The 25206-nt window shown below is 41.8% G+C and overlaps 1 protein-coding gene across 7 annotated transcripts in view; it reads right to left on the minus strand.

Annotated features, from left to right (window-relative positions):
- Window positions 1-25206, minus strand: part of LOC124802531 (dystrobrevin beta) — a 604748-nt gene that overhangs the window by 20435 nt on the left and 559107 nt on the right. For 6 of the 7 annotated variants that reach the window (XM_047263382.1, XM_047263384.1, XM_047263383.1 and 3 more), the window contains one exon: window positions 2179-2226. The exons of the other annotated variant lie outside the window; for it this stretch is intronic. In XM_047263382.1, coding sequence (XP_047119338.1) covers window positions 2179-2226 — 48 coding nt within the window. The remainder of the gene's footprint in view (window positions 1-2178; window positions 2227-25206) is intronic. 7 annotated transcript variants of the gene reach the window in all.

Below are 25206 nucleotides of genomic sequence, written 5' to 3' on the forward strand. Positions count from 1 at the left end.
CAATCTATCCTTTATGTATTATTGTTCAAACTCAATCTTCCAATTTTATGTTTCAGCTGCCTTTTAAACCAGATGTTCTTGACGTCTAGCTGTTCTGCAAATACAACTAACATCATTTCCATGTCTCTATCATTATGGAGAAATAATTACAAATTATCAATCTTAAATTAGAGCTTTTTTAGTAGCTTTCTATTCTCTTATAGCACAACTATTTGTTACAGATCCAACCAAAAAAGTTTACTTAATGTACTGAAAACATTAGAAGGCATTATTCAATGTTAATCACTTTGCCTAGTGGGATGCTAGTGGAATATTTCTCCTCACAGTGAAGAAAAAAAAAGAATAGTTCAGAATTACAAACAACCAAATGAAGTAAACCACAATGGAACAGCAGACTTGACAGGCAAAATCGAAAACCTTTGGAAGCTAAATTATCTTTATCTCTGACCGGAAATTGGAAATAGAAGACACTGGGCTTTACAAGGAAATGACAGGAAAGTCACCAAATACCCTATGATTTACCTGAATTTATTTACTGATGTTATCCTCTAGAGCAACAGGGTTAAAATCCTTGCCTGTCAATCCTAATTTAGCTTTTTCATGATTTCTACAAAATGATAAAGTGTCACTGTGTTAGTCTCTTTTATTTTTGTAGAATGCCTCCAAACACACACAGCCAGTTTGCTTTCTCATTCTTGCCTTATCCGAACTGGTGATTCTTTTCCTTGAAAGGATGGCATAAAATCTTTGATCAAAGTGGAAGTTTGTTGCTGAAAGATACAACTATGCCGTATGGACACACTGAACATGTTTTACATTGGTTTTATTGTAAACCACCAAACATTTCTGCAGATAATCTAGGTCATTTGAATCAATTTTCTTTTCATTGGTTCTTTCAGTAAATAGTATTTGCCTTCTGGAAGTCAAATTTAATTTAGTTATTTTATTGTATTTTTCAGCCTCAGCTTACACAAATATTTGTGTGACTCAGGACTAAAAAATGCAATAAAAATTTGTTCCAATACAATGAATGTGTTCTGCTTAGACAGCATGCAAAGTCTGTTCAAAAGTAATTTATCTGACAGGAAATTTTTTCCCTTCAACACATGACCTTTCTGGAGGACAGGGTTAAATTGAGGGTGTTAAGAAGGCAATGGTTTTTTCAATTTGTGTGTAGCATTCTTCACACAGAATCACTTTTTAATATTTGGAGAAAGTTGTAACTTCTCAGTTGAACTCACTATACGATCATGTGAAAAAAGAAAAAAGTTTTCATTTAGTGAGAGCTTTGCTCAATTTTTTTCTGGATGGAAGCATAGTAATATCTACACCTGGTCAGAAGATATTGGGAGTGAAATACTTGGGTCATTCATCCTTTATCTGAGTTCAGGAGGAAGGGGCTGAGGAGTGGGAAATATGGTGAAGTGCCTAATCTACTTCAGAAGAGTGAGATGAGAGAAAAACTAGTAATAATCATGACTAAGAAGTACTTGTAGGGTTGGAAAACAAATAATTATTAATGGCTTATGACATTAAAATAATTTCTACTTAAAAAGCTACCAAATTACTTGAAGAGAAAGTGCTTTTACAAAAATAAAAATCAAACATTTAGTGCTTCAAATAAATACAAAGTATTATATGAGGATACATCAAAAAGTATCTTCCATAATATCTGCAGGCATATTGGTAGACAGATTGAACATCTAAGGCACTATCCTTTTTTAACTTTAGTTTTATTTGTTGACATAATTATGAAGGTTGGTCAAACAAGAAACAAAATAAAAAATTATTTTCTTCTATTTTGCCTTTATGAGGCATGTGTGGGCTGTAAGCTACACTGTGGAACACATTACATTACGTACAGCACATTAAAAGAAAATTTCTTGCTATATGCCACTTTAGGCCTACATCTGTGGTGCAAGAACTCTGCACATTTTACTAAACCAACTCATGGAGTGCAAATAGTTTTTTAGTGTATATTGTTATGGTATGCTGATATGTTTTGGCACCTGATGGCCTTATATGCTATCTGGCAGGAACAAATCACGAGACACTCGTTCCAATGAGTTCTGTTCATTTGTTTCTGAGCAGTACAGAAGGGAATTTACTTTTTGATTTGTCCTCACACTATTAGAATAAGATGCATAAAATATAAAGAAGAAAAGAAACAAACCATACCTAAAGGTTTTCTGATGTTGTCATCTCCATCCTCTTGGTCTGAGCCTTCTGAAATAAGATCCAGTCACGGTTGTAGGAACAAATAACTAATCCTAAGCTAGCTACACATCACATTCCCAAACCATCACACTAAAGGGATGTGCACATCTAGAACTGTAACAGTCAGAGTATGTACATAAAAAGAAGAGGTTGCATACACAAACTATAAATGGTCTTTTCAGTTATGTACATTCATAGTGAAGTATTAGCCAGCATATCAGACAATGAAGATACAGTTTCTTTTTTTTTTTTTATTTTGCTGTTACAGAAGTTATAATAAGTTTATGATAAAGAAAATGAAGATTATTTAAAAGAATAACATAATAAAATTTTGAAAAGACTTTAAAGTCAAGGATTCTAAATTAACTAAGATAGCTAAGTTCCATTCTTTGATTTGCAGCATTCAAGGATTTTTTTAGGGCTGTAATTGTAACAAACAAAATGTTTTCCACTTATGGAACAAAACTGAAATACACATTCACTCAGAAGCATGACTTGTGTGAATCACATTCATTGAAAAAGGTGTTAAAAGCTAAGACAATAAAATGTGATATTACGAACCAGTGTGTGGAATAAAGACAGAAAGATTACTACTTAGGAAATAAAAACCTATCACTTTTTTCCTTTAATTTCTATTCAATAAATATATGTGTAGAACTGTAGCACTTGCACAACTGCTCAATATAAGCAACAAAAGTACAATCAATCTAACATCACTCTGTCATTTGACAAGTAGTTTAACTTTGATCCGGCAGCAATGGAATATGCAAAATAAATTGTGTGGTGAGGCTCCATAACCTTCCGAAATAATTAATGTATTTTAATACTATTGTATTACCTGTTCTGCAAAAAACAGCTAAATGTAAAAACTGAAACACACGCTATTTCACCCCTATTAGTGTAATTACTAACTTTCTTTCTGCTTTGTCAACCATGTACTTAAATTATCTATAGCAGCCATCAATAGGTCTTTCCCAATAATCTCAGTAGCCACGTCGAGTGGCCATGCAGTTTGAGGCGCCATGTCATGGACTGCACGACCCCTTTCTCTGGAGGCTCGAGTCCTCTCGTGGGCGCGCGTGTGTGTGTGTGTGTGTGTGTGTGTGTGTGTGTGTGTGTGTGTGTGTGTGTGTGTGTGTGGGGTCCTTAGCGTCCATTAGTTTAAGTACTGTGTAAGTCTAGGGACTGGCGACCTAAGTGTGTAGGCAATTTAAAGAGAACTAGGTCACTCTTTACTGAAAATGGGACAAGTCACAGTAAAGCTCCTCCAATATGACACTAAAATAAATCTTACACTGTTATTATTGTAATTATTAATGTCAACAAAAAATCCACAGAGCACCAACAAGACTTTTATATGCAAGAAAATGACAATAATGATGAATGGGTCAACATATACATAAAAAACCACAAGCAATTTATTACAGCTGGTTAGAAAGCAATGAAGTAAGGAAGTTACAGTAAGCTAGATTGTAGAACAAGAAGAGAGAGAGGTTATAACCACAACAGCACACTTTTATAATTGAAGCTCAGTGTCTCAGTAATTATACAGTATGGAAACAATCTCTCTCTTTTGAGTGGTTTAATGTTGTCATCACTAGAGAGGCTGTAATAGCTAAGAGTTAGATTTGGAAAAAATTAATCATACACTTGTTCAATGAGCCAGATAATGTCCATAATCACAGAAAACTCTACATGAACAATCCAGCTGCTGCACTTGGCAGAAAGTATGTTGTTGATGGCACTTGCTAACAGCAAAGTACTTGTCCAATGAACATGAGTGAAGAATAAAAAATACTGAAGTTTTAGGCTACAGAATTCCTGCAACATGAAGTTGAAGATTTTGCATGTGTTAGCACCAGTTAATGATAAACTTACTGTGAACACAGTCAGTACACAGCATTTGTCCTTCACAAACAAAATCGGGCAACAAAATATGAGGGACTACATTTTTTGGAAGTACTACAGCCATCCCGAAGATAGTTCAACATGACACTAGTGAACACATTAATTCATAAATTAAACGAAGATAAACTGTGCATAATCATGCTCTTCTGCACCCATTCATGACTCAATGGAGCTGTCCATAGAAAGCAGAATCCTCAGATACACTGATACACGTAAAATACAGACCATAGTCTCAGAAGAGCTGACTGGGTCACAAAACGTTCCACAGCAGGTACCTCAGGAACTTAAGTAGGTTCAGTGCAGTTGGGCCATCTCACACATGACAAGGCAAAGGGGCTTTCTTCTATTGGAAAAAAAGTACTTTGGTACTGGACCATGAAAATTATTTTGAAAATTAGATTGGAAATAGCCCATGAAGCACACATTACTCTATTTATGTATCACATGCTTGTCTGGAGTAAGGTTAAACTATTAGGGAGACAATTTTTACAGCGGATGCATCTTGCCACACACTGATCAATTGTTTTCACTAGAGTCAGTCATCCACTCAAGTCATGCAGTGTAAATTCGCTATGTACAGAAAATCAATCCAGCTAATGATATAGTATTAACAGAATTTGAATATCTGGAAACTTTCATAACCTCCTTATTTTTGAACAAGTTTTATGGAAAATCTTTGATGCAGTGCAAGATGTGGACACTGAATAGTGGCAGATCCTGTAGAACTGGCAAGTAAAATCAGAGGAACATAATAAAATGAGGCGAGATTAGAGGTGGAAGGATGGTCTTAGCATGTGTTGAAATTATATCGGATTAATGTTTGGATATTCCCTACACACCAAGATCTCTGGGTGTGAATCGCACAGGTATTTCTAGAATTCACAAGTGCCATCAGCTGCCACCAATGTCTCTTCCACATCTCTACAGTTACTTTTTAGGAATTGAATCAACTACCAATAGAGGGCATATACACCACATGTGGCAATAAGGATTTTGTAGTTGTAATATTTTTTTAAATATCCATCTCCAGTTTTAGAATTCCACATTTTGGACATTGTTTCTCTAGTATCCAAGGGCAATTCTGATTTTTGCCGCCGAGCCTGAGTATCGATAGAGAGAGTATGTCACAGATATTAGGGCTCCAGGAGACAGCCATGGCTTGTGGGGCACAGCCACCATGGCAAGGTGGTCCCACCTTTTGGTAGGGGCTTCCCAATATACTGCAACCCAGGATTGTGGCCAGTATCCCGCTAGTCACTGAAGCCTTATGTATGCACCATTGGATAGCAGTGTATTTCAACCTTGCCTGACAAATATTTTATCATTTGGAATTTTCACTGGATTGTGGTATGTGCTTAGATCACTTGACTATGCATTCATGATTTCTGTTGTGAGTAACCACAGAAACCGCCTGCTTCATTCTGCTGGTTCGGCTGAAGAGGCCAAAGATGGCAGTCCTGTGTGTTTGAGGTGTTCCTGCTTGTGTAAATATGGTGTGTGTGTGTGTGTGTGTGTGTGTGTGTGTGTGTGTGTGTGTGTGTGTGTGTGTCCATCCCTTTATTTTCTGAAGGAGGATTTGGCCAAAAGCTTAGAGTGTAACAATCTTTTCACTAGGTCAGTCTACAACTCAAAGTGTCATCTTTATGATGAGAAGCAGTCTGTCATTTTTACAGTCGTTCATATTCCGGTCTGGACTCTCCATTGTTTGATTTGGTCTTACTGTGTTTTGCAACCCACCAAATATCCAATCCAGGAAATAAGTCATTTCTTGATCATACTAAGCTTTTAGACAATACAGTAGTTTGAATAAAATCCTTTTGAGCAATTAGCCACATCATTATGAAACACAATAAACATATAAAAAAGACTTTTTGACCATCTGACAGCAGTGCTCTTCAGGGGGACTAAATTGCTGGATTCTGGAGTAAGTGTTCCCTATACATTATATTGTTTTGGTTATGACTGAAAATTGATGTCACATTCTGGAACATCACTGGACAGTCCAAAGTCAAGTTGCTTTGGAAGGATCGCCAAGCTATCACAAACTCTATGTATTTACTAGGCAGCTGTGGATGCAGCAGCAAAAAATAATAAAGGGTGTTGAGATAACTGAAGGCCATAACAGCACAAACAGGGAGCCTGACTGCCAGCAATCCCAATTCACCAGGCTATGAGTGTTTGCCAGTCAGCAGTTCATTGGGTCCTAGGTTCAACTTCCTTTATAAACAAGCAGTCACAAGATAACTGCTGTGTGGTATTGACACCATACTGCAGCATCAACTGCCCCCTAAGTACAAGATGGCACTTTTCTGTTGCCTGCCTATCATGTGTCAGCATAGTAAAGGCAATAGCCTTTCATATGCCATCCCAAGCAAAGGTGCCTAGTGTTTGAAATGTGTACTGACATTCCACTGACAACTGAAATAGTATGGTTTGAAGGGAAGACAGTCCCCAAAACTGCTGTAAAGACAGTCACAATGTCCATTTAATAATGCTTAATCAGTGTTTTATAATGATGCAGCCTAATGCCCAAAAGGGTTTTAGTTGAATTGATACTGGCTATGTAAGGCTACACTAAAATGATGTTCTTTGAAGGTGGGCGAGATGCAATATTTTCCATTTATAATAATTTGGGTGAAATTTTTTAGTAATAAGACAATCATCTGCTAAGGGCAGACTGAGATAAATTTAGTAGTGCAATAACACAATAAGGTATCCAAATGTGAAATCATTCTAAGCACTTTTTGCACATTGAACAAAAGAAGTTAAGATGAGGTCACAACCGTCAAATCATATTCAGCAGCTAGAGAGCACATTGATCTAGAAAGCTTCTTCCCTACTCTCTCCTATTTATTAGTTTCTGTTATCAGTCATCTCATATACCAGTCTTTAACAGGACCTTATGGAATCCATTTCTCTCTCTCTCTCTCTCTCTCTCTCTCTCTCTCTCTCTCTCTCTCTCTCTTTCTTCCCGTAATTGCAAACACAGTGTTCCAAAAAGTTGTGGCCACATGCTATACTTCAGGGGATTCCATTAACACACTACAGAACAACTTTCCTGGTCATCTCATAAGAGAGAATGGGAACATTTTCTGGCCTCCTAGATCCCCTGACCTTTCAGCACACGATTTCTTCCTTTAGAGTCATTTGAAACCTCAGATCTTCTGGTGTGACTCTGCACACACCATCACAGAACTGAAGGATCAAATTTTGGATGAAGTTAATCGAATTCCAGTGCCAGTCATGCAAGATGTGATGTCTAACTTCCATAAAGACTTGAAATGTGTGTAAAGGAAACTTGAAATGTGTATGAAGGAAAATAGAGGCCACCTACGTGATATCATTTTCAAGTGATGGGCATGTTAAGTTACAATAATTGTAAAATCATGTTGTATTTGTTCTGCATCACCATAAATAAATCTGAACAAATGTTGGACATATCAAAATTGTCCTTTTCACTGCTGCACCTGTTATAAAAAAACACCCCTTTTGTATTTTTTCTAATAGAGATTATGTTTTCCATGTGTGTGTTCACAAACAGTGATTTCAATTTCAATGTGGAGTAAGAATGGGTTGTTAAGATATAACATTAAAAACAATGTGTTACATAAAAGGACTAAGAGATTTTAGAAACAAATGGGGATATCAGTGGTTTTCTTTAAAAACTGCAGTGAGGTATTAGGCTTACTAAATATTGAATCACACTTCATTAACCCTATAGTATAAACCTGGATATTTCAGTAGTAGAAAGCTAGAAGAGTTTCAAATAATCTTTTTTTCTGGTGCAGGTGATTAAAATAAATGAAGTAAACAATGCAAAGCAATCACTTTATCAGCGTTACTTAAGGTCTCACTCATATGATATTTTTCATTTAGATTATTTTCAAAAGCAATGTATACACTCTTCAGTAGGCACCCTGGGCTTCATCTTATTTAGGATACTGTCAGCCAGCATGTTTAAAATTTCTAGGTTTAGACAAAGTAGGACTCTCACTCTGAGGGTTCTGTACAATCTTAATTGTGAATGTAGATAATTCGTCTATAGGTTCTGATAAGTCTGTTTGTAATACTGAAATATTTTATGTAAGTGGTTGTATCTTGTGATTGCATCCCCAAAAGAGCTTAAATTTTTTACACTGCTGAGGGCTGTAGACCTTAGTATTTGACATAAGTTTCATGATGATACCTCAACACATTACTAAGAAAAAGGGGCATTAAAAGAAGGACAGACAGACAACAAAATGATGCTACAAGGGTATCATTTTTACTGACTGAGGTACAGAGCTATAAAAATGAAGCAGCACGACCCTTTCAATGCAGAAAATTAGCTTTGAATTTCTTAGATTGGTGGTCCCTTTGAAGAATACAAGCAACCTGACACCAGCTTTGAAAACTGGCACTATTGGTTAATGCAATTGCAACCAATCCAGCTTCAATGGCACTCAGATATTCTGAGGACGTATGTTGTTTAGAAATAGTTTGCCTACTTTTATTACCATTCAGGAAGTATGGCATAACTGCAACCTGAAAATCAGGCAATCAAATGTGAGAGTGTAGTACGAGTCCCTGGGATTGTTTATGGATTACTGAATCTAGAGAGTAACTTTATTTTATTTCACTAGTATTCTTTTGTTAGACAAATTTCAAAATTGATGCTAGGAACAGTTTCTTGAGCAAAATCATATGCTACTTGTGTATCATGATTTTATTTTCAAATAGATTTTGTACACTTGTCTTAGATGCAAGCACTTTTATCATGCTGTGTGATTAAAAGAGAGCCTTGTGCACCAATGTTGTAATCAGTCTTATGAAAGCATATTACATTGTTTTTTGTTTTATATTGTGCAGGTCTGCCATCAGAAAAGTGGATGTAAACAGTAAAGAATGAAGATTGCAGTAGTTTAAAAGAAAACTCAATTTGCTTGCTACACATTACGTTTTTTATTTAACTCCTGCACACAGATGGGTTTCGCCTTATTTACAACACATTTTCAGTGGATGTCCTCAAACATTACATGATTTTTCTGTTTGCACTTGTAGGTTATAGAACTAATCCAGTTCATTGAAGCTTTCTCTCATGTTGCTAACTGGTTTAAAGTTCGCAGTTTTGTCATCACACTGTGTTCAACATATAGCACTGTAACTGCCATTTTGTGTGTCTAGAGTGCCATTTATTTCTATAAGTGTTGCCAACTTTCTCAGCTTTTGCTTCAATGGTTATGTGTAAGCAAGTAAGTGTGTGTGTGTGTGTGTGTGGGGGGGGGGGGGGGGGTGCATGTGTAAGAAAGAGAGTGAGATAATCGCAAACCTACTACAAGAGAGAAAGACAAAAAAATAGTCTGAATGAATAATGAAAGGCACCTCTTAACCTTACAAGAAAATTGTCAAATATACAAAAGCAAAGGCTGAAAATAAGCTACTACTGAATGAACAAGTCAGTATGACTAACCACTCTATTTTCTCTGACTGATCACATAACAGACAGAAATCACAATAGACGATCACAAATCCCATTCCTCTCCTAAGTATGATGCATGTTCAGGAAGTAAGTGTACGGTGACCATAACAGGCTGTGGTTGGCAACACTGAGTCATAGAGAGGGAGGGAATCCCCTGACCAAAGTGAGCAACCCAGGAACATGGTAATATATAAAACTTGCATTATGGTGTCCATTTGCATGAAAGCTGTCAGTAAGAAATCCTGCCAAGTGTGAGCCACGTGCTGTGAATCGCTTCCTACTTGTGAAAGGAGAAACACTCACCTTTTTTTTTTTAATCAAAACCATTTATGGCAAAGGCATTATGAACAGAAGGTATATGTTTAAGTGCTGTAGGGAGTTTAGTAGAACAAATGTTCATGACAAACACACAAGTGAAAGACCTGTCCATATTGCCTGATGAGTTGGTGCTAAACATCGAGATAACTGTTCCGGTAGACTGTTGATTGACAGTGAATGAAATTTGTGTGATGTCCCCAGAACACTCTTATATGAGACACAAACAGAAATGTTGGGATACCAGAAACTGTGCATAAGATGGGTCCCAAAACAGCTGACAGAGTAGCACAAGAGCTGGGTCAAAAGCGACCAAGTTTCTCGAGTGACTTGAATTGATAGGTGAGCATTTTCTGAGCACTATTGTGACTGGAGATGAGACATTGGTGGCTCATTACACACCTGAGAGAGAAGGAGGGGGTGGAATTGTCATTACAGTGATGTCAAACCAATTCCCAATCTGCCAAAAAATTCAAAACCACAATTTCATGCAAAAAAATCATGGCCTCTGTGTTGGCATCATTTTGGTCTAGTTTGTGCCTCCAGGCGAGACCATCAAAATACGATGATACTGAGAGAGCCTAAAGAAACTCAAAGGGAGCATCCAAAACACAAGGAGGGGATTACTGTTGGATTACTGATGAGAAGAGTGTGCTTGTTGCTTGACAATGCCTGTCCTCAAACAGCCTTAGGCACCAAGGCTGTTCTTTGACTCTTTAGAGTGTGATGTTTTAAAGCCGCCTGTACTCCCTTGATTTGAAACCTTCATATCATCATCTTTGAATCTCCCCAATAGCATGCATGAATGGAATTAAACTTTCAATTGATGAGCAAGAGCAAAAGTAGGTTCTGAAGTGGGGGAAGGTGCTGGCAGCAGAGCATAAAGAAGCTTGGGCACAGCTCATCACATGCAGTGAACAGGATGGCAGTTATGTCAACAAGTGTATCTACAATATCCTGTAACCTTTTTCAAAAACACACTTTTTCTAAAATCTAGTACACTTACTTTCTGACCATGCTTTGAACCTAACGAAAAAGGAAAAAATATTGATAAACAAATAAAAATAAAGAGAATACACATGCATGCCAACTCCCTCCCCTACACACACACACACACACACACACACACACACACATATGAACAAGAAACAACTGAAAGCAAAAGTTGAGGAAGGTGGCAACACTTACAGAAACAAATTACACTCTGGACATGGAACTGAAAGCCATAGTGCTATATGTCAAAAACAGAGTGACCACAAAGAAAGCTGCATGGTTTCAACCAGTTTGCCACATGAAAGAGAGCTGTTTGGCTCACAAACAATGAATTAGGCACTGATCTGTAAGTACTTTTCCATTTTATTATAAAAACTTCAATGAACTGTTTTAAGTCTATAACCTATATGTGCAAACAATAATGTATATGTGCAAACAATAATGTATATGTGCAAACAATAATGTATATGTGCAAACAATAATGTATATGTGCAAACAATAATGTATATGTGCAAACAATAATGTATATGTGCAAACAATAATGTATATGTGCAAACAATAATGTATATGTGCAAACAATAATGTATACGTGCAAATGAAAAAAAAGTGTAATATTTCTGGACATCCACTTAAGATTCCTCGTAAATAAAGCAAAATTATGTAGGTGTGCAGGTTAAATAAAAGACTTAATGGGCAGCAAGCAAAAGGCAGCTTTCTTTTAAACTCCTATAATTTGTACACAACTGCTATGAAAATGACCTCCAAAAGAAACCTGTTATGTTTGAGCTCCATATTACCTTACTTGTGGTATACAACAAAAGATGCAGTGATTGTCAACAAAATCATAGGTTATGACAACTTTATAAAGTTATTTTCTATGACAAGGAACTTCACTCTGTACACAAAACATCAGCTAACAACTTTTTAAAAGCAGCTTCAGAGATGACCAATTTAATGTTGTCAGTAAGCATCTAACACCATTATTTCACACTTGTGAAGTTAATAGTATAGCTCGTACATGGTACATGCAATAATATCTGTAAACACTGCAGTGGAATGACTATCATCTAACAGTAGAACAGAAGCTGTAACATAAGCTACATGCTCTTTAACTGTTGACTATTTCTTGCAATTGAACTGTTTTTTTAAACAGTATGTTGAAATACTATATTCAGAAATTGGTTACACTTTCAATCCATCCTTGCCCCATCTTCAAATTTTATCAAAAGCAAAAAGAAGTGTATGTAAAAAAAAAGAAAGGCAACCACTCACCTACAGGTCTCTGATGTGTGACATATAGAAACATGCAACAGAAAACCATATTTACACTAGCTTTCAAGCTCTTGCTCTTTCTCTAGTGAAACTACAGCAGATTCTCACACAATCACACGAGCACCCAAACGAACACACCCGCAGGGAGACTGAATGTAGTAGATGGAAGTGGGGAGGGGATAATGAAGGACACAAGAGGCAACAGGAGTGGTAGTAGCATAGTGCAAGGCAGGTCGTTCAGCATAGGAAAGCTGATCAGGAATAGAGCACATGGGAGGCAGAGGGGAGGAAAGGAGAGAAAGACGGAGATGAAAAGAGACAGGGGGGGAGAAGAAGTGAGACGAGATAGGGGGGAGCCACGGGTAGAGGCGGAGGGGGGGGGCGGGCAGGGGTAGAGGCGGAGGGGGGGGCGGGCAGGGGTAGGGGCGGAGGGGGAGGGCAGGCAGGGGTAGGGGCGGAGGGGGGGGGGCGGGCAGGGGTAGGGGCGGAGGGGGGGCAGAGTTGGAGGCGGAGGGGGGGCAGAGTTGGAGGCGGAGGGGGGCGCGGAGTTGGAGGCGGAGGGGGGCGCGGAGTTGGAGGCGGAGGGGGGCGCGGAGTTGGAGGCGGAGGGGGGCGCGGAGTTGGAGGCGGAGGGGGGCGCGGAGTTGGAGGCGGAGGGGGGCGCGGAGTTGGAGGCGGAGGGGGGCGCGGAGTTGGAGGCGGAGGGGGGCGCAGAGTTGGAGGCGGAGGGGGGCGCAGAGTTGGAGGCGGAGGGGGGCGCGGAGGGAGGTGGAGGCGGAGAGGGGGCGGAGGGAGGTGGAGGCGGAGGGGGGGCGGAGGGAGGTGGAGGCGGAGGCGGAGGGAGGTGGAGGCGGAGGGGGGGGCGGAGGGAGGTGGAGGCGGAGGGAGGTGGAGGCGGAGGGGGGCGGAGGGAGGTGGAGGCAGAGGGGGGGCGGAGGGAGGTGGAGGCAGAGGGGGGGCGGAGGGAGGTGGAGGCGGAGGGGGGGTGGAGGGAGGTGGAGGCGGAGGGGGGGCGGAGGGAGGTGGAGGCGGAGGGGGCGGAGGGAGGTGGAGGCGGAGGGGGGCGGAGGGAGGTGGAGGCGGAGGGGGGCGGAGGTGGAGGGGGAGGAGGGGCGGAGGTGGAGGGGGAGGAGGGGCGGAGGTGGAGGGGGAGGAGGGGCGGAGGTGGAGGGGCGGAGGTGGAGGGGGAGGAGGGGCGGAGGTGGAGGGGGAGGAGGGGCAGAGGTGGAGGAGGGGCGGAGGTGGAGGGGGAGGAGGGGCGGAGGTGGAGGAGGGGCGGAGGTGGAGGGGGAGGGGGGGCGGAGGTGGAGGCGGAGGGGGGGCGGAGGTGGAGGCGGAGGGGGGGCGGAGGTGGAGGCGGAGGGGGGGCGGAGGTGGAGGCGGAGGGGGGGGTGGAGGTGGAGGCGGCGGAGGGGGGCGGAGGTGGAGGCGGCGGAGGGGGGCGGAGGTGGAGGCGGCGGAGGGGGGCGGAGGTGGAGGCGGCGGAGGGGGCGGAGGCGGAGGGGGGCGGAGGTGAGGCGGGGGTGGGGGTGGCGGAGGTGGAGGCGGGGGGGGGGCGGAGGTGGAGGCGGGGGGGCGGAGGTGAGGCGGAGGGGGCGGAGGTGGAGGCAGAGGGGGCGGAGGTGGAGGCGGAGGGGGCGGAGGTGGAGGCAGAGGGGGTGGAGGTGGGCGCGGAGGGGCGGAGGTGGGGGCGGAGGGGGGGCGGAGGAGGGGGCGGAGGGGGGGCGGAGGAGGGGGCGGAGAAGGGGGCGGAGGTGGTGGCGGAGGGGGGCGGAGGTGGTGGCGGAGGGGGGCGGAGGTGGTGGCGGAGGGGGGCGGAGGTGGTGGCGGAGGGGGGCGGAGGTGGTGGCGGAGGGGGGCGGAGGTGGTGGCGGAGGGGGGCGGAGGGGGGCGGAGGTGGTGGCGGAGGTGGTGGCGGAGGGGGGCGGAGGTGGAGATGGAGGGGGGCGGAGGTGGAGATGGAGGGGGGGGCGGAGGTGGAGATGGAGGGGGACGGAGGTGGGGGGGAGGGGGGCATAGGGGGAGGGGGGGCATAGGTAGAGGTGGAGGGGGGGGCAGAAGTAGAGGTGGAGGGGGGCAGAGGTGGAGGGGGGAGGAACTGGGAGGGGACGGAGAGATGGTAGGGGTGGTGTGGATTTAGGGCAGGGAAAGGAGATGAGGAGTGGTAGAAGGGGGGAGGAAGATAGGGAGAAGGTTGGGATCGGGGAGGGAGGGAGGGGGAGAGGGTTGGAGAGAGGGGGAGAGGGTTGGAGGGAGGGGGAGAGGGTTGGAGGGAGGGGGAGAGGGTCGGAGGGAGGGGGAGAGGGTCGGAGGGAGGGGGAGAGGGTCGGAGGGAGGGGGAGAGGGTCGGAGGGAGGGGGAGAGGGTCGGAGGGAGGGGGAGAGGGTCGGAGGGAGGGGGAGAGGGTCGGAGGGAGGGGGAGAGGGTCGGAGGGAGGGGGAGAGGGTCGGAGGGAGGGGGAGAGGGTCGGAGGGAGGGGGAGAGGGTTGGAGGGAGGGGGAGAGGGTTGGAGGGAGGGGAAGAGGGTTGGAGGGAGGGGGAGAGGGTTGGTGGGAGGGGGAGAGGGTTGGAGGGAGGGGGAGAGGGTTGGAGGGAGGGGGAGAGGGTTGGAGGGAGGGGGAGAGGGTTGGAGGGAGGGGGAGAGGGTTGGAGGGAGGGGGAGAGGGTTGGAGGGAGGGGGAGAGGGTTGGAGGGAGGGCCCACATTGGAGGTAGAAAGAGTGATTGTTGCAGGCAGTACACAATCTGTACAGAGCAGGAGCCATGTGGACAGAAGAGTCAAGGGAAAATTTAAGGCAATGCAATGGGAAACAGGTTAGTGTAGTTTTAGACTAGTGGGATTGCGAGAGTGTGGAATATGCTGTATAAACAATTCTCAACTTTCTAGTTCAGAAAACTAATGCTGGGAAGGAGTATTCAACTCGCTTGCATAGTGAATCATCTGTTGATGCCATCTGTGTTGTTGTGTGTAGCATGTTAGGTAACTAGATGGTCAAGTATACTGTTTGTCACAGTTTGGCTGTGGGCCATTTTTGCGAGTAGTCTGTTGGTTACTTGCCATTCCCACGTAGAATGCTGCACAGTAATTGCATAGTAGCTAACATATAACATAGCTGCTTTCACATGTGGCCCTGTCTTTTAAGGTTAGGAAATGCCTGCAATTGAACTGCGGTATGAAGTGGTTGGTGGGTGTATGGGATAGGTCTTACACCTGAGTTGACAATAATGGAAAGACCTACTGCAGGATTGGGAGCAAGGTTGGAATAAGTATATTCTGTGGGCTGAGTGGGTGGTGGAACATAACTGTAGGTGATGTAGGTAGGATTCTGGGTAGGATATCCCTCATCTCAGGGCACAACAAGAGATAGTCAAAGCCTTGGTGAAGGATGTAGATAAGCTTCTCAAGGACAGTGCAATACTAGGTGATTAGAGGAGTGCTGGTTGGTGTGCAGTAAACATTTTTACTGATGTCAGAGGAGGAGACAGTATGAGAGATCTGTTGATGGATGAGCTGGATAGAATATGGTCCGTCAATAAAGCCTCTGGTAAGGTTATAAAAGGCAGGGCCACATGTGAAAGCAGCCATTTTATATACCAGTAATGCTGTAATTAATTACAATGAGGCATTCTATGTGGCCATGACAAGTAAATCACTGTATACTCACATGAATGGCCACCACCAAACTTTGGCAAATTGGAGATCTGACCATCCAGTTTGTAACATGTTGTGCACCACAACATAAATGGCTTCAACAGTTGCTTCACTACATAGCCTTTTGGATATTCACTTCCATCACTAGTTCCAATGAATTGTGCATGTGGGAATTGTTGCAATAGCATATTCAACACTACTGCACTCCCCCCTGGCCTAAACCTACATTAAAATGTTTCCCATTGCCTTACCTCTTCTGTCCACACCCTCCGCCACTCCTTCACCATCCAGATTACAACACTTTCCTCTCATCCCTCCGTTCCACTCAGATCCCTTTCCCTCACTACCCCCTGCTTCTCTCTCCATCTCCACTTTCCTTTCCATTCCCCCCCTCCCCTCCCACACTGTCCTCTTATATGCTCTAGCCCGTCTACTCCTTTTGTCTTTTTGTGCCATTGCTGAGCCATCTGTCAAAAGACCTGCCTCGAACTATCCCGCTACCCTATCCATCCTCGTGCATCCTCCCTGCCCCCTCCCCACTTCCACCTGTCCAGGTTTTGCCTTTCCTTTATTTCCATTGTTGCAAACACAGAACACAATTTTCTGAGAAAATGTGAAACATGTGTTTGAAACTTTGAAAAGTCAATACTATTATGTTGCATATCAGATTAAAGTGCAATTAAGACATTTAAAATTCCATCAGAATAATTTCTATAGATTTAATAGTTTTGGAGTTATACTTTAATTTACTCCCCAAAATGTTTTGAAAACCTCACAATTTTTTGTATTTTGAAATATCAAAACAAAAGTCAAAAGATTATGAAAAGGTGTTAAAATGTGCAGTATTTTCTAACTGCACAGGTAGTCAAATTTTACAAAATTGTCTGGGAAATTAGGGCCCAATAATTAAGCAAAACTAGTTGAGCTGATACAGGACACATATTAAGTTTCTATGATATCTTTGTCTCATGTTAATGTATAGCTTGACCCTCCTCACATCCCTGAAGATCTTTCTCTTTGAAGAGATCTGAGGAACACAGTGAGTGAGTGGGTGAGTGAGTGAATGAATGATCAGGCACTTCATTACGAATTCTTGGTGAATAAAGGCATGTGACATCCACAAAACATAACACAGACCACCTCAATGTTCTCACATCATCTTCATGAGTTGTCGGAGCACATTGATGTCATCAACTGTGGAGTGACCCTTGGTATTCAACAATTATTTCTCCTACTAGCAGCTGGATTCTATCCACTACACATTTGTATAGCATATTACAGAGAAATGTAACAATAGTGACATCCTCCTTCTAAATCAAAAAGCTGATAACTGTTTTCCATTCTTCTGGAATTTCTTCCACAGTCCATATCATCTTGACTAGTTAGTGAAGGTCTCTCTTGGAATTTCCATCCTCCCTCTTCAAGAAATCTGCCTGGATCCCATCCTCACCTGCATTTTTGTTTTTCTTCAACTTTCTTATTTGTTTCCTCCAGTGTGAATGGAAAATACTTTGAGTGTAGGTTGACTTGATACTGAAACTCAAATTGTTGGAATGACCACAGTTGAGAAGATTACCAAAGTACTGAAACTTCCTAGCAGATTAAAACTGCTCATCTTCAACCTTACACAAGATGAAATACTGGCAGAAGTGAAGCTGTGGAGTGGGTTTTGACTCTTGCTTCCACAGCTCAGTTAGTAGAGCACATGCCCATGAAAGGCAAAGGTCTCAGGTTTTTAGTCCCAGTCCAGTACACAGTTTTAATCTGCCCGGAAGTTTCAAATCAGTGCACACTCCACTGTAGAGTGATAATTCATTCTACTGAAGTACTGTTTCCATTTCAGCGCAACCTTCCACTCATTGGTCATGATTCTTTCAGTATTATGCTTGATGAGCTTTCTCAAAGAACTTAACCTCTAAAGTCTTATTCATCCTCCTCAACCAGTCCTTTGAAATACAAAATAAAAAAAATGGCAAAAAATTTAGATGTGATTGAATACTTTCTTATCACTGGGATATAGTCACAACAAATCAACACTTGAATTTTATTTACTTTGCAAACTTACCAATTGTGTTCTTGCCAGTGAATGATTTGCCATTCACAATGGAGATTCAGTGGTACACTGTCTCTTTCTCGGAAGGAAGTCTGTCACATGTTGTGAGATGATTTTTAAGGTATAGAAGATACAGCATCTGCACGCATATCCTTCTGTTCCGTCATGTGTAAGGCAACTGATTTTTCATGGACAATGCTCAGGCATACTAACTCCCTCACTTCATGCAGAAATGATCTTCCTTAGTGACACTACATGATGATATAAGAAAAGCAATATCTGAAAGGAGTGTGAATAGTTCCCACAATTTGTAATTCCTAGGATGTAAAACAACTGTGCATTTGTAGGCCAAGATTATCATAATGTTGATACTGTGGCTCTCATTTCAGTTGTTCTCCAATTCCCATGGAATTGCATCTCTTAATATTACCAAACTTTTGGCGATTATCTATTTGATGAACATAAATAATGCTTTTTCAGTACTTAGAATTTGGTTCCTCCATTATTTTATTTCATGAGTCAAATTGATTTGTTTCGTGTATTACAATTCATTTCATGCTTGGATGGCATCAAAGTACATAAGATTTTGTAGGAAGGTTCTGACTTAAACCTTGTAGAAATTGCTCTTGTACCAGTACACACACTGATTAAACAATACTACAAGCATATTTTTATTTGCTCCGCTCGATCATTAAAGATGTATTCTTTACTAAACTCATATTTTGTTGATCAGTTGAACTTTTTTTTTTTTTTTTTTTTTTTATCTGTTTGCCGACAGCTTCAGTTACTTGAGCTGGAATACTAATGTAGCTCAAAACACTTTACGAAAGTTACAGAAGAAAATATCTTACAACAACTGCTACTTGCATTCATTTCCATTCAAAATAAACAAGTTTTGCATACTCAGTAAACCATACAGTACACTACAGAGTGTTGATTGAAAATAAAAATAGACCAGTTGAATGTGAATAACTATTGAAAAATCCTGAAGGACCTACTGGATGGATGTTATTGTATACAGATCTGCAATATGCTCATGGATACAGATGAAAACTGATCAGATGTGGAGAGTAGGGTAGCCTTCTTGATTCAGAATCTGTTCCAGAGCATGGAAAAAAATCTGAATGCAAGGACAATGAATGTGAGAATAGACAAACTTGAAGGACAATTTAGACAAGCAATGTGTCGAATAACCAGCAGTCCCTGAACATACACACAAGCTATGGAAATAGCGTTCAAGTGCTTAGGGAAGAAATTTAAATAGGCTAACAGTAAGTTGAAGCATTTTGGTAGAACGTGCAACAAACCAATACGCAAAACTGGAACTCTCAAATCTGAAATACTGAAGGAAGTATCAAAATTTCTGAAATAAGCAAGAACTGGATAATAATGGCAAGGGAATAACAACACTGTAAGGTGAAATCCCCCTGATGAACCATAGACCTTGCGGTGGTGGTGAGGCTTGCGCGTGCTTCAGCGATACAGATAGCCATACCATAGGTGCGACCACAACGAAGGGTGTCTGTTGAGAGGCCAGACAAACATGTGGTCCCTGAAGAGAGGCAGCAGCCTTTTCAGTAGTTGCAGGGGCAACAGTCTCAATGATTGACTGATCTGGCCTTGTAACATTAACCAAAACGGCATTGGTGTGCTGGTGCTGCGAATGGCTGAAAGCGAGGGGAAACTACAGCCGTAATTTCTCCCGAGGGCATGCAGATTTATTGTATGGTTAAATGATGATGGCGTCTTCTTGGGTAAAATATTCTGGAGGTAAAATAGTCCCCATTCGGACCTCTGGGTGGGGAATACTCTGGAGGTAGTCGTTATCAAGAGAATGAAAACTGGAGTTCTATGGATCAGAGCATGGAATGTCATATCCCTTAATGGGGCAGGTAGGTTAGAAAATTTAAAAAGGGAAAGGGATAAGTTAAAGTTACATATAGTGACAATTAGTGAAGTTTGTTGGCAGGAGGAACAAGACTTCTGGTCAGGTGAATACAAAATAGGGGTAATGCTGGAGAAGATATAATAATGAATATAAAAATAGGAGCATGGATAAGCTGCTACAAACAGCACAGTGAATGCGTTGTTGTAACAAGATAGACGCAAAGCCCATGCATGCCACAAGCTTATATGCCAACACTCTGCCGATGATGAAGTGAATGAAGAAATGTTTGAGGTGAGAAAAGAAATTATTCAGACAGTGAGCCAGCATGTCATTAGGTAACAGAAGAGATACTGAATTTAACTGATGACAGGAGAAAATTTTAAAATGCAGTAAATGAAGCAGGCAAAAGGAATACGAATGTCTTGAAAATGAGATCATCAGGAAGTGTAAAATGGATAAGAAAGGATGGCTAGAGGACAAATGTAAGGATTTAGAATCGTATATCACTACAGGTAAAATAGATACTGCCTACAGGAAAATTAAAGAGATCTTTGGAGAAAAGAGAACCACTTGTATGAATATAAAGAGCTCAGATGGAAACCCAGTTCTAAGCAAAGAAGGGAAAGCAGAAAGTTGGAAGGAATATATAAAGGGTCTATACAAGGGTGATGCACTTTAAGACAGTATTATGGAAATGGAAGAGGATATAGCTGAAGATGAAATGGGAGACATGAAACTGGATGAAGAATTTGACAAAGCACTGAAAGATCTAAGTCGAAACAAGGCCCCAGGAGCAGACACCATTCCATAAGACCTACTGATAGCCTTGGGAGAGCCAACCATGACTGAACTATACCATCTGGTGAGAAAGATGTATGAGATAGGCGAAATACCCTTAGATTTCAAGAAAAATATAATAATTCCAATCCCAAAGAAAGGAGGTGTCAACAGGTGTGAAAATTACTGAACTATGAGTTTAATAAATCATGACTGCAAAATACTAACACAAATTCTTTACAAAAGAATGGAAAACCTGGTAGAAACTGATCTCGGAGAAGATCAGTTTGGATTCCGTAGAAATGTCGTAACAGACGAGGCGATACTGGCCCTACACCTTATCTTACAAGATAGATTAATGAAAGGCAAACCTTCATTTCTAGCATTTGTAGACTTAGAGGAAGCTTTTGACAGTGCTGACTGGAATACTCTCTTTCAAATTCTGAAGGTGGCAAGGGTAAAATGCATGGAGTGAAAGGCTATTTACAATTTGTACAGAAAGCAGATGGCAGTTGTAAGAGTTGAGGGGCACAAAAGGGAAGCAGTGGTTGGGAAGAGAGTGAGGCAGGGTTGTAGCCTAACCCCTAGGAAACATCATCATCATCATTTAAGACTGATTATGCCTTTCAGCGTTCAGTCTGGAGCATAGCCCCCCTTATACAGTTCCTCCATGATCCCCTATTCAGTGCTAACATTGGTGCCTCTTCTGATGTTAAACCTATTACTTCAAAATCATTCTTAACCGAATCCAGGTACCTTCTCCTCGGTCTGCCCCGACTCCTCCTACCCTCTACTGCTGAATCCATGAGTCTCTTGGGTAACCTTGCTTCTCTCATGCGTGTAACATGACCCCACCATCTAAGCCTGTTCCCCTGACTGCTACATCTATAGAGTTCATTCCCAGTTTTTCTTTGATTTCCTCATTGTGGACACCCTCCTGCCATTGTTCCCATCTACTAGTACCTGCAATCATCCTAGCTACTTTCATATCCGTAACCTCAACCTTGTCGATAAGGTAACCTGAATCCACCTAGCTTTCGCTCCCATACAACAAAGTTGGTCGAAAGATTGAACGGTGCACAGATAACTTAGTCTTGGTACTGACTTCCTTCTTGCAGAAGAGAGTAGATCGTAGCTGAGCGCTCACTGCATTAGCTTTGCTACACCTCGCTTCCAGTTCTTTCACTATGTTGCCATCCTGTGAGAATATGCATCCTAAGTACTTGAAACCGTCCACCTGTTCTAACTTTGTTCCTCCTATTTGGCACTCAATCCGTTTACATTTCTTTCCCACTGACATTACTTTCGTTTTGGCGATGCTAATCTTCATACCATAGTCCTTACATTTCTGATCTAGCTCTGAAATATTACTTTGCAAACTTTCAATCAAATCTGCCATCACAACTAAGTCATCCGCATATGCAAGACTGCTTATTTTGTGTTCACATATCTTAATCTCACCCAGCCAGTCTATTGTTTTCAACATATGATCCATAAATAATATGAACAACAGTGGAGACAGGTTGCAGCCTTGTCTTACCCCTGAAACTACTCTGAACCATGAACTCAATTTACTGTCAACTCTAACTGCTGCCTGACTATCCATGTAAAGACCTTTAATTGCTTGCAAAAGTTTGCCTCCTATTCCATAATCTTGTAGAACAGACAACAACTTCCTCCTAGGAACCCGGTCATATGCCTTTTCTAGATCTATAAAGCATAGATACAATTCCCTGTTCCACTCATAACACTTCTCCATTATTTGCCGTAAGCTAAAGATCTGGTCCTGACAACCTCTAGGAGGCCTAAACCCACACTGATTTTCATCCAATTGGTCCTTAACTAATACTCGCACTTTCCTTTCAACAATACCTGCGAAGATTTTACCCACAACGCTGATTAAAGAGATACCTCTGTAGTTGTTACAATCTTTTCTGTTTCCATGTTTAAAGATTGGTGTGATTACTGCTTTTGTCCAGTCTGATGGAACCTGTCCCGACTCCCAGGCCATTTCAATTATTCTATGTAGCCATTTAAGACCTGACATTCCACTGTATTTGATGAGTTCCGACTTAATTTCATCCACCCCAGCTGCTTTATTGCACTGCAATCTATTGACCATTTTTTCCACTTCCTCAAATGTGATCCTATTTCCATCATCATTCCTATCCCATTCTACCTCGAAATCTGAAACATTACTGATCGCATTTTCACCTACATTGAGCAACTCTTCAAAATATTCCCTCCATCTGCCCAAGGCATCCACAGGATTCACCAGCAGTCTTCCTGACCTGTCCAAAATACTTGTCATTTCCTTCTTACCTCCCTTTCGAAGACTGCTAATTACACTCCAGAATGGTTTTCCAGCAGCTTGACCCATAGTCTCCAACCTGTTTCCAAAGTCTTCCCACGATTTCTTCTTCGATGCTGCAATTATCTGTTTGGCTTTGTTTCTTTCTTCAACATAACTTTCTCTACCTACCTGGGTTCTGGTATGTAGCCATTTTTGATACGCCTTATTTTTCCTTTTACAGGCTGCCTTGACTGTATCATTTCACCAAGCTGTTTGCTTCATCCTACTTTTACACACTACTGTTCCAAGACATTCTTTAGCCACTTCTAGTACTGTGTCCCTGTACCTTGTCCATTCCTTTTCCAATGACTGTAATTGACTACATTCAACTAACTGGTACCTTTCTGAGATCGTTGTTATGTACTTGGGCCTGATTTCCTTATCCTGAAGTTTCTCCACTCTTATCCTCCTACATATGGACCTGACCTCCTGCACTTTCGGCCTCACAATCCCAATTTCACTGCAGATTAAATAATGATCAGTGTCATCAAAGAATCCCCAGAACACACGTGTGTCCCTCACAGCCTTCCGGAACTCCTGATCTGTTGTTATATAGTCAATGACAGATCTGGTTCCCCTGCCTTCCCAAGTATACCGGTGAATGTTCTTATGTTTAAAAAAGGAGTTTGTGATTACTAAGCCCATACTGGCACAGAAATCCAAGAGTTGCTGCCCGTTCCTGTTGGCCTCCATATCCTCTCCAAATTTACCCATAACCTTTTCATACCCTTCTGTTCGATTTCCAATCCTGGCGTTAAAATCACCCATGAGCAGAACACTGTCCTTGTCCTTTACTCTAACAACTACATCACTGAGTGCCTCATAAAAACTATCCATCTTATCTTGATCTGTCCCTTCACAATGCGAATATACTGACACAATCCTAATGTTCTTGCTAGACACTGTCAAATCTATCCACATCAGTCGTTCGTTTACATACCTTATTGCAACTACGCTGGGTTTAATTTCTTTCCTGATGTAAAGCCCTACACCCCATTGTGCTGTTCCTGCTTTGACTCCTGACAGGTAGACCTTGTATTCTAGGAAACAAAAGAAAAATTTTGAATAGGAATTAAAATCCATGTAGAAGAAATAAAAATGACATTGTAATTCTGTGAGAGAATTTCTGAAGAAGAGAAATTTGTTAACATCGGGTACAGATTTAAGTGTCAGGATGTCTTTTCTGAAAATATTTGTATGCAGTGTAGCCATGTGTGGAAGTGAAACATGGACAATAAATATTTTAGACATGAAGAGAACAGAAGCTTTCGAAATGCTTTGCTACTGAAGAATGCTGAAGATTAGATGGGTAGATCATGTAACTAATGAAGAGATACTGAATAGAATTGGTGAGAAGAGGAATTTGTGACACAACTTGACTAGAAGAAGGGATCGGTTGGGAGGACATGTTCTGAGGCATCACCAGATTAGTACTGGAGGGAATTGTGGAGGGTAAAAATCGTAAACGGGGACCAAGAGATGAATACACCAAGCAGGTTCAGAAGGATGTAGATTGCAGTAGTTACTCACAGGTGAAAAAGCTTGCACAGAATAGAGTAGCATGGAGAGCTGCATCAAACTAGTCTCTGGACTAAAGACCACAACAAAGTGCAACTTTGTGCACTTCAAAGAATACTGGAACAACTGAAATTCAAGAAGAGAGGAAAACTGGGATAGCAGGTTCCTTACCTTTAAATCCAAAGGTGCCAGCCACCCTTCTAAAACCCTTTAATCGTAAGAAAAAGAAATTCCAGACTGGTGATAAATCTAGAAGGGGAAGCGACTTGGTGCCTCGGAGTGGAAGTTTTTCAGCACTGTTAAGGTTTCCAGAATTTTAAAGAATTCTGAAGGTGCCATAAGAAAGTCAATTACTGGGTCCTGATAAATAATACAAGAGTTGCGGTAGCTAGTATTTTCTTTAGATGGCATCTCAATCATGCAACGTATTTGGAAAAGGGAACTAAAGAAAGTCTTTTCATCAAAATTTTGATTGGTCACCAGCCAGTCACAATCAAAGTGAAGCTCACTGGTAAGCACTGTAGGCGAATTAATAATATTTTGGACTATCTAGAGCAGTTAGATAGAGTGAAGAGTTCTTATTACTGAGCAGATGAACATTGTGGAAGACTAACATGGGAAGAGAATGCAGTGACAGGAATACAGAAAATAAATTTTATTCGTGCGAAGAGAAGAAAAACTTACAATACAAGATGTTAGTAAAATGCTTTTTCAGTGTCTGTTCAGGTGCATTAGAATTGATATCTTCATAAAATAGAGAATGTTTAACATAATTATGTAAACTGATGACTAAGTTGCAAGAT

The sequence above is a fragment of the Schistocerca piceifrons genome, chromosome 6 (genome assembly GCF_021461385.2).
Source record: "Schistocerca piceifrons isolate TAMUIC-IGC-003096 chromosome 6, iqSchPice1.1, whole genome shotgun sequence".
NCBI classification, from domain to species: domain Eukaryota; kingdom Metazoa; phylum Arthropoda; class Insecta; order Orthoptera; family Acrididae; genus Schistocerca; species Schistocerca piceifrons.